Below are 11,428 nucleotides of genomic sequence, written 5' to 3'. Positions count from 1 at the left end.
GCATTTTCTTCAGACTTTGTAATACTCGTTTCACAACCAAATGTCATTAAAAAAGGAAACAAGTTTCTACTTGTACACATGAACGAATTTTGTGGTCGATAGTGAGTAATGCAATCACTGTATGTAAATTTGTCCGGTTTATAATAACCTTCGCATTTGTGTTTCTCTGTAGTAAATTTTTGTCCAAAATCTGAACATTGAAACAAAACACGCGAGTTGTTAGAACAAAAATACTTTGTAGAAAATTTTTCATTCAACATGCTTATAGCGTGAAAAGAATTGTTTTTTTGAAAAATACAAATTTTTATCGTGTTGATTGTTTTTTTCCGTTGATTGGCTTTATTTCTTTCTTCATCATTAATAAAAACTCTTTGAGAATCTTGATCGTCTTTGGTAATGTTTGCGCTTTCGTAAACTACTTTTAATAATTCTGCAAGACAACTTTTATATTGTGATTTTAACTTAGAATGCAACAATCGAATTTTGGTGTTACTTTTATTAACGGCGAAAATTTTAATATTAATACGATCAAAAGTATTTTCATAAGCAAAACAATGACACAAATCAATCAAAGTTTGAAATGACATATTTTTAGATTTTTCTTTTAACTGTTGTAAAACGTCTTTCCACGCTAGAATATTTTGCTCTTCTTGATCTTCAAAAAGAAGTTGTAAAATATTTTCTTCAGAATATAAATCAGTAGTGTTTTTTTCCAACACTTTTATACTCCATTCTTCAATGGTGCTCACATTCCATTGACGAATTAATAAAGAGACGAGAAACGCAGAATAAAAGCATAATCCTGGTTCAAACAAAATACTATAATCTAAAAACATTTTCTTTTTTTGTTGATAAGACAGAATAGTATAAGATAAACTTTTTAGTGATTTTTCCCATTGTGTTATAGAATGAGGTCTATACCATTCACCAAACCATTCGTCTATTTCTTTCCTCTTTTGTTGATTTTTTTTGTAATATGTTTTATCGCATTTCTTTCGTTTGCTTTTCCTTCGTTGATTTAGTATTTTTTTATTTTTTTCATAATAGGTTTTGTTGATTTTTGTCTTTTTTTCAATTTGTTCATCTGACATGAGCATTTTTCTTTTAAAACCAGACAATTCAAAATCTCGTAATTTCATCATGGATCTTTCTGTTAAATTGGATAAAGTTTTAATTTTAATATTACATAAACGTATTATCTTCCATCCACTATCATTTTCTAAAACGTTAAAAACAGCTCGTACATTAGCATCTTGAATAAAACGTAAATTTGTCGGTCCTTCTAAAGGTTTAATAAAATAAACAGGCGAATTGTAACAGCGTTTCATTATTTTACAATAACCATTTTCAATAGATTTGCAACACAAAGTATTAATATTATAACCCAATAAGAAATTTTGAAACAAGTCACCAAAAAGAATTCTGTTTTTCATTTGTGTTTCAAATCCTTCCATTGTTTTTTGTTCAACATGATAAACAATTTCATCAGGACTTTGAGTTTCAGAATAAAGTTGTGATTCTTCTACAATATCTTCATCTTTATAAACAACTTTAATGTAAAAAAAATGTTCCGTGTATATACTGTTATTACTAAAACGAGTTTCCTCAGTTTGATATTCAAATTTCATTTTTTTAATAATCTAAAAAAAAAATTTACATGTATTTTTTATAAAATTCCAAAACATCAGAATCAACATTAATACTTTTAAATAGTGTTCGTAAATCAAATTTGTTATTAATAATTATAAATATATCGTTAATATTACAAACTCGTGATAAAGAAACATAATAAAGACTATTAATAAAAGCCTTTGAATTAAATTGAACAACAGCTTTATTCATGGTACTTCCTTGTGCTTTATGAACAGTAAAAGAAAATGCTAATTTTAAAGGCAAACCAAATCTTGAGCCGACGACAGCATGAGAGCAATCTAAAATTTCTTCTTTGACACATTCAATTTTGACTTCTTTTTTATTCATCATCACCCAAACTGCATTATTTTCTATTAAAATGACGGTACCAATAGTACCATTGCACAAACCTTCTTCCATATTAATATTTCTTACAAGCATAACAATGGCACCTATTTTAAGATAAACAGCTGCTGGAATTTGAAACGCACATGGAATATTTCGATTTTTAATAACATCTTTAGCATAAAACCAATACCCTTCTTGTTTGATAGTCTCCATTTTTTGATTGTTATAAACATCCACTTCAATGTTTCTAAAAAATAATCTTGTATAATTAGAGTTTAAATTTTCATCTTTTTCAAAACATCGCGTCATAAAATAATTAATAGTTTGATCTGAAACTTGACCAAAACGTATTTCATTTAAAGCTCCAAAAAATTGTTCATCGTCTTTTTGTCTAAAGCATTGAGTTAAAACCAACACTTCTGTCATGTAGTGTTGCCATATTTGTGATTTAAAAATAAATTGTCCTGTAACAGGTGGCAACTGAAAAAAATCACCACAAGCAATCACTTGTACGCCACCAAATAATTCATCGTAACATTGTCTAACTTCACAAGCTATTAAATGTAACAAATCAAATGATTGAGCGTTAATCATTGAAATTTCATCAATAATTAAAACATCAGTTTCCAACCACGTTTTTTTAATGTCTGGATGCATATGACGTTTATAATATTTAACACTTTTAACACCAGTTTCTATACCAGCAAACGCATGTATTGTGACACCATTGATTAAATAAGCTGCTTTTCCAGTACTCGCAGTAATATGTATTGTTTTATAAATTTGTTCACTTTGAGCAATTTGGTTGACGATATAACTTTTTCCAGATCCAGCGCCACCAGTAATAAAAAAATTCTTTCCTTCATCAAGCCATTGAAGTGCTTTTTGTTGTTGTAAAGATAACATTTTTTTATTATTTGCTGAAAAAAAAAAATTTTTTTTTTATTTACTAAAAAAAATACTTATAAGTATATTTGATAAAAAAGAATAACAAAATCAGTTTAACATTTAAATTTGTTCGTATTTTTATTAATATTACTCATCTGCAAAAAAAATTTTTTTTAATGTTGAATATAAATATATAACAGCCTATTTTATAAAAAACATCATATATATAATGTTCTGATCGACAAGTCTTTCCACTTTACAATATAAATCATTTGGTTCATCTATCAAAATATTTGCAAGTATCATTTCGTTTGCAGGCAATAGGTTTTGTTTAATTAACAACTCCAGCATTTTTTTATTATGTTTTTCTCTTAATTTATTCATCTAAAAAAAAAAAAAAATCAATATACAGAATCAAAACATTTTTCACAATATATAAATGAACAACTTTCCCCATCAGAATATCTATAATCATCACACTCTTCACAATCATTTAAATAATGTTTACAATTTTCAATTTCTACACATTTTTCTTTTACATGATTTATTACATCTTCTTTACATTTTAATTTAAAAAAATTATAAAAATATTCAAAATTTAAATTCGAATAAACATGATACTGTATTTTAATATATTGAAAGACCATCAAAATCAATATATGAGGTATTCTTTTCATTTCTTCATTGAAAAATTCATTCCACTTGTAATTCAAATCATGCCATTTACAATGATTACATAAAATTTGTTTTGAAGTAATCGCATGCATTCGAATATCTTCCAAAGTAGCTGGGTGAGCTTGATTGAATTGGTATATTTTTTCCATCAAAAAATCCAAATCATTTTCTGTTAGTTTCATTTTTTATTATGTAATCTAAAAAAAATAAAGTAAAAAATAAAGAATTTATAAAAATAGTTAATTTAACAAATCCATCGATAAACCAAAAATTTTTTATAATCACAATCATGACACATTTGTTCAAAATCACAATTACATTTAGCTAAATCACGTATTTCGTATCTATGAATATGAAAAGTTTTGTTTAATAAATCCACCGATAAACCAAGTTTGTTAGAAGCTTTTACTATTGAAATGTAAAATTCTTTCACTGTATCCACACAATAACTACAACACAAACAAAGAAAAAAAATTACAATACATATTTTTTCAAAAAAAATGTATACAAAATTTTAAACAAAATTATAAAAAATTCACATGTTTATATTTGAAAAAAAAAATACTTTTAGTTTTTTGTTGTTTTAAGAAAAATACAAAAAAAACAATATAAAAAATACAATATAAAAAAATTCAATAAAAATAAGATTATTCATTCATGTATAAAAAATGTTTATAAATTTTTTCATAGTCGATTTTTTCTGTAACTTCCAATTTTATTTCTTTACATTTTTTACACATATCGTTTTCATCACATGGACAAAAAGCTAAATAATTAAGTCTTTTCTTCATTATTTCTGATAATTCATCATCAATAACGAGCATATACAAATTGCAATCTGCCATTTTTATTATGTAATCTAAAAAAAATATAAAAAAATGTATACAAAATTTAAACAAAATTCAATATAAAAATACAAAAAATTGTAGTTTAAAACAAAATTCAATATAAACAAAAATTCAATATAAAAAATTCAATATAAAAGTATAATTATTCATCCATATATAAAGAATGTTTATATTTTCTTTCAAAGTCATTATCTTACATTTTTTACACATATCGTCTGGATTACAAATACACAAAGCTAAATTGTTAATTTCATCTTTATGGTATGAAAAAGTCTTTTTTAATAACACTTCTGCTAATCCCACTTTTCGTGAAGCTAACAATATATTATTTTCCATTTTTTTTAATTATGTAATCTAAAAAAAATACAAAAAAATGTATACAAAGTTTAAACAAAACAATATAAAGAATCTTTATATTTTGTTTCCGAACATAAAATTTCCGATCTGATCTCTCGACATTTTGTGCACATATCATTCGGTTCGCAAGGACACGAAGCCAAATAGTTAATTCCGTCTTCATAGTATGAAAATTTCTTTTTCAAGAATACTTCAGCCAATCCTAATGTTTTCGAAATCAACATTATATTGTTTTCCATTTTTTATTATGAAATCTAAGAAAAAAAATACATTTTTTAAAAAATTCTACCAAAATAAGAATAACCAAAAATGTTTCTTAATTCAACATAAATGTAACAAGCATTTAAATTACAAAATACACAATTAGATGTACATTCACATTGAGCTATTTTACATAAAGCATCATAAACAAAATCACGTTTTTTACAAATCACTTTGAGTAATGTTTTTGTAATCCCAATTTTTTTTGATACTTTTTCACACATTTCAGAATCCTTTTCACTTAACCACCAAAATTGAAATAACAAATGAGCAAAACTTTCTAATAAAAGTTCTTTTTCCTTTTTAAATATTTTTTCTTCTGAATATTTTTTCAGTTTTTCAGGTTTGATTTGTCGCACTTGTTTTACAAATTTGTCAAATTCTTCTTGAGTCATTTCTTCTTGAAACAATTCTTTAAGATGATAATCTTCCAAACAATCTTCCAAACAACCACTTTCATTCATAAAAAAATCTTTAGCATTCAAATAAGTGAGTCTTGTAAAATCTGGAAGAACATTGCTGTAACAAACAACGTTGTTGTCACGATCAATATCTTCGATAAGACCAAAGCTTCCATCTTTGTTTTTAACAATTTCAAATTCAAAAACCTCATCCATTTTTTATTATGTAATCTAAAAATTACAAAAAATAATTACAAAAAAGATTTATAATAAAGTAAAATTTTCAAACATTTCAAGCACAGTTTTTTTTATATTTTCTTCATGAATATAACGTCGCAAAAATTCGTATGTTTCTTTGCAAGATTCACAAGTACTTAACCCTCTACAACTTTCTTTAGGACAAGATTCTGCTTCATTCAATAACCTCCCAATCGTTTGAGTTTGATCGTGAATAACAGCTGTTGATAATAAAAGTTTTGTGATAAGATTATTGACTTGAAGATTAAAAGACATTTTTTATTATGTGATCTAAAAATTACAAAAAAAAAATATAATAAAAATTAACTAAAAATTATTTTATTTATGAAAAAATTTCTTTAAGATTATTGACTTGAAGATTAAAAGACATTTTTTATTATGTAATCTAAAAATTCCAAAAAAAAAAATACAATAAAAATTAACTAAAAATTATTTTATTTATGAAAAAATTTCTTTGGTCATTTATTGCGTAAACAATTTTAGTTTTTCGACATTCCGGACAATTCCAATTCGACAAAATCCGACAATTCCACAATTCTAAGTATTGACACAATGTTGGTGCTGCTGTCATTTTACTATTTGTTGTTTGTACTATTAATTTTACCATTTTTTAATATAAGTAATCTAAAGATAAAAAAAAATTTAATCAAAAAAGGTACTCAAATATTCCATTGCTTTTAAAAACGAACGTTGTAATTCTTCGCGAATACGTATTATTTCTTCAGTCTTATTGACAAAAGAAAAATGTTTCATTATGTCTTTGTGAAATTCAGGGACATTTTTTTCAATATACTTAAACATAGCCACATCTATTTCTTTTTGTTTTTCTTTATCTACTTCTATTTCTCTTTTAAGCCATCCAATATTTTCTTGATTTGTCGTAAATAATTTGTACATGGCTTGCATATACAGTTGCAAAGTTCTTAATCTGTTTATAAAACCATCTTTCTCACCATCTTTTCGTATTAATTTGTTCAATTCATCTAGTGCTTCATTTAAAATGTTGTCGTGAAAATTTTTAACAAAAACTTTAAAATCTTCACCATATTTAACAAAACATTTTACTATTTTATATTAGACAGCAATATCTGCATTAAGTTTATCCAACTTTCTGTATTTATAAGAGATATATTTTCCACATTTATAATTTCGAAAGAAATCCATTTTTTATTAGTTTACCTAAAAAAAATACAAAGTTTTAAAGTATAAAAAATACGAAGTATTTAAAGTAAAAATACAAAGTTTTAAAGTATAAAAAATACGAAGTATTTAAAGTAAAAATACAAAAATTTAAAGTACAAACAAAGTTTTAAAGTACAAACAAAGTTTTAAAGTACAAACAAAGTTTTAAAGTACAAAATAATTTAAAAAACAAGTTAGTCATTAAAAAATATTTATAAGAGTAGTCATAAAACAATTTTTAATTGTTTTTTTTAACAATAATCTTTCTTCGTGCTTTGAAATATAATGAAAATTTTTCATGTCCACGTTTAATTTCATATAAGAGAACATGACTTCATCTCTTCTTGCAAATTCTTCCTTTTCTTTTGTTACAATAAATTCGTCTTCTTTAATTGCAGCATTGCAAATGATAATCATGAAATTGACCAACTCCATTAAAAAATGTCGTATATTAAGATATTTTTTATTTGCTATTTTTATTTATAATTTTTGTTATTTTTTCAACCTCTTCCAATATTCCATCTTGATGATCTTCCATCTTTCATCAATATTCCATCTTGATGATGATGGTTAAAAATTCTTTAACGATAACAAAATGAAAATAAAAAACAGGTGATAATTCTTCCAAAAACTTCGACAATTTCTGTTCAGAATGATGTAGTTTGTAACAGTTGGTAATCCATTCGATGCCAACATCAGACCATTTTTCATTATCCATGTTTTTCTTATTAGTTAATCTAAAAAAAATTATACAGTTAAATGATTAAATTGATATACTAAATTTTGATTACATTCATTATAATTATCAATAAAAATTATTAATTCTAAAAAAGTGTTTTCGATAAATTTTACATCTGTTAAATATTTTTCTACACTATGATCCTCATCTATTATATCAAATGATGATATCATGTTTTTTGTAATTTGACATTGTTGATAAATATTGTCAAAAACAACCAAATATGAACTTAATGAAATAGTTTGACGAATAGTTCCAAATGTTCGATAAAATTTCATTTTCATTCCAATCATATTATCAAGTGCTTCACTAAATAAATTAGTTTGACATTCTTCTACAAACACAAGTATAATTTCTAAACGAGTATGTTGTTCGGAATCTTATTTTTTAATGTCATCCCAAGCGCTCCAAAGAACGTATTGTTTATCTTCTTTCATTTTTTTAATTAGTTATCTAAAAAATAAAAAAAATTATACAGATAAATGTTTAAATTCATAATTTAAATCGTGATTACATTCAATATAATTATAAGTAAAAAGTTATTAATTCAGTCAAATTTGTTAAAAAATTACTTTATTTTACATTTAATATACAAATTATTTTCAATTAAATATTCGTCAATGTCTGCTGTGTTTATAAAATTACAATATCCATAACCAACATTTTCTTGATCTTTAACTGGACGTTGAAAAGACACATTATTTTCAGTAAAAAAACTTTTTTTTATTTGTTTACCATGAGGACCACATATTTTAAAAGTAATAATACGATTGATAAAAGGCCATTTTAATACTACATCATAAGGTGTAGATCGCATCGTTATATATAATTCAATTTCTTCTTCTTCATGTTTATCGCATTTCGTGTGGGTAGTCAATTTCATTAAAAATTGATAATTTTTATAATAAAAAGGCACACTATAATAAGCCTTGCTTTCATCTTTTAACTGCTCTTTAAAATTTTCAAAAATCCATATTTTGCTGCCATGACCATTATTATGATGCATTTCTTCCAACATGGATAGTCGAAAATCTAAATTTTTTATTTTGTCAACACATAATCCATTGAATAAAAAATTCGGATTGTCGGTAAAAATAAATGAAGCCATAATTTTTACTGATCTAAAAAAAATAAAAAAAAATTTACAAAATATAACAAAAATATTTTACAAAAAAAAAAATTTTTATTTTCGAGTGGAACCAAAACCACCCTTTCTTTCTACATCTTTAATCATTGACATTTTCACTCCACGACAACAACACCCATCGAACTCTGTTATGTTTTTGTCAGCTTTAAACATTTTCACAAATCCCATTTGAGCAATAGCATCTCCACGTTTAATCACATAATTTCCTTCTGAATGATTCATCAATAAGACTTTAATTTCCTCCTTATAATCGGGGTCTATTATTCCTGGAGCATTAAACACTACCACACCATTTTTGTAAGCTATACCTGATTTTGAATATACCTGTTCTGCTAAATTTGAATCCATTTCATAAATATACACTCCAGTACTTACTAAAATACGTTGATGTGCTTGAAGTATAACATCCTTTGAGCTTCTCAGATCAAAACAAGCGCTCTCTTTTGTTTCATAAAAAGACCATTCATGAATATCTGTAATTTCGAGTGATTTTAACTCTTTATTTTCTTCCTTTTCCATTTTATCTATCTCGCTGTCTTGTCAAGAAGATGATTTGAATAAGTTTTTTTTCACTCTTTTTATATAAAATAGTAGTCATAACAACATTATCTCTATCAATTAAAAGTATAAAGTACAAAGTTTAAAGTACATCACACCACATTGAACTTTAGACTCTTGATTAAGGATTAACATTTTTTTTAAAAACTTGTTTAGTACTTGTTTTTTTTTTAATCTCTCTTTTTAACTCAAACAGTATAAAAAGAGTTCATTTTCATTTAAAAGTTCATTCACAACACAACGAACAACAAAAAAATAGCAGAGTTTGAAATTGTTTACTGCAACGATAACACTTATGTTAAATTTGCAGATTTAGCAGCTGCTAATTGTGGTTAATTGAATTTAAAGAAGAAAAAAATGTGAAAGATAAACAATATTCTACTGTCCCTCTCAAACCGTTGGCACAATTTAATTATGACAAGAATTAATTTACAAACCAAAAAATGAGGGCTGTGAAATCTTATTACCATGGAGATATAGAGAGGTGTGTGATCTCAACAAAACAAATTAGATCAGAGCTAAAATTAACAAAAGACGACAACACATTTAAATTGCCCAAAGGCGAAGTAACTAATAATGTGGTTTTTATATTTAATCATAACAAAATGACCAAAAAAGTATTGCAAACTTTAATGGTGAGTATGCAAGAAGCTCAAAACAAAGCCTATATGACAGTGGCTTACCCTAAAACTCGCATAATAAAAACCATTGAGTTTAACAATTTTGATATACGATTAGCAAAAGAAGAAGACAAAATTCATGCTATAGAATACGCAAGACTGATGGCTATAGAACCGTCTTTTCACAATTCGTTAATTAAAAATGGTGTTTCTCGAAATTTGAATCAAAATTTAAAGAGAGCTTGTGTCGAGCTTGCTGAAATCGAAACAAAAAAAAACTAAAGTCGAACCAGAAGTACCAGAAGAAGACGAAGAATAATATTTTTTTGTAGTTATTAAGAAAATTTTTGTAATTTTTGAATTAAAAAACCTGTTTTAATATTAAAAAAACTTGTTTTTTTCTGATCTCTATTTCCTATATAAAGGGTGAAAAAAATAAATGCTAGTTCATTTTTGAAAGAGAAAATGACTAGCAAACAACTCGACGAAAGTCTCATCAAAGCTCTTCAACTTTTTTATCCAGATAATGAATTACATCCTATGTTGTTTGAATTTCACCATTTAAATAACACGTATGAAGAATGGCAAGACATTATCTTTACGTATTTAAAAAATTTTAACTTGGAATTGAACTTGGAAGAAGAAAAATACAAGGATTTGTATTATATCTTTATAGCTAAAGACTATGAAAATAAGCTTCATTTGTTTGAAAAACCTTCACGTCGTTATATGAATTTTGCAGAACAATCACCATCGTGGAGAACGAGCATGCTAGAAGTATGTCGCATTATAAACGATGATTTTTTAAATGTAACCAAAACAACAGTAGAAAAACAACACGAAGAATTGAAAAAACAACTAGAAGACTTTGTTAAAGTATATAAACTTTACTTCAAATCAAAAAACATGGAAAAAAAATGCACTTCATGGAAAAGCAAACTTAAACTGACTTTAAAGTATTATTTTTTGTTTCCTTATCTATCTAACAAATGGGAGTATAATAACTTAAAGTAAAATTGTAAACTATTAAATTACGTTTATCCAGCTTGCATGGACCAACCGCCTTGCTTTTTGTTTGACGATAAAGTTTTTCATAATGGCTATTACACCCTATACACACCAGTTCCTATTTATGAATATTTTATACAAAAAAAGTACATCAAGAAGGAGATAAAGTGTACATTTACAAAGCCTTTGAACGTTGCAATTTTCACGAAAAAAGTTTAATAGAAATGTTTCCCACAGCTCAATGGTTTTTTTTCTTTAAAAGAAATTTTAATATTTCAAAGATTTTATACAGAAAAGAGGACGATGTTTATAATTATGAAAACGACAAAATAGTATTGTTAAAAAGTATTGTTAAAAAAGATCATTACACCAAATATTATGTGACTGCGGAAGATGGATTATAAACAAGACAATTTTTTTTTTTTTTTTTTTCCATATCAAAAAGTTGATATACAAGTTTATTAATACGAAATATATTGTCAAAGCATTCACAAGTCTCTTTTTTT

The 11,428-nt window shown here is 25.4% G+C and overlaps 1 protein-coding gene across 1 annotated transcript; it reads right to left on the bottom strand.

The window, feature by feature from the left end:
- Positions 1-1,653: 1,653 nt before the first annotated feature.
- On the bottom strand, positions 1,654-2,886 carry LOC136081199 (ATP-dependent DNA helicase PIF1-like). The gene has a single exon (XM_065798497.1). The coding sequence runs from the start codon at positions 2,884-2,886 to the stop codon at positions 1,654-1,656; it is 1,233 nt and encodes a 410-aa protein (XP_065654569.1).
- Between the last annotated feature and the right edge of the window lie 8,542 nt (positions 2,887-11,428).

Source organism: Hydra vulgaris, chromosome 06 (genome assembly GCF_038396675.1).
Source record: "Hydra vulgaris chromosome 06, alternate assembly HydraT2T_AEP".
Taxonomy (NCBI): Eukaryota; Metazoa; Cnidaria; class Hydrozoa; order Anthoathecata; family Hydridae; genus Hydra; species Hydra vulgaris.
Note: the sequence above shows the minus strand (reverse complement) of the source record. Positions and strands in the feature narration are given on the sequence as shown.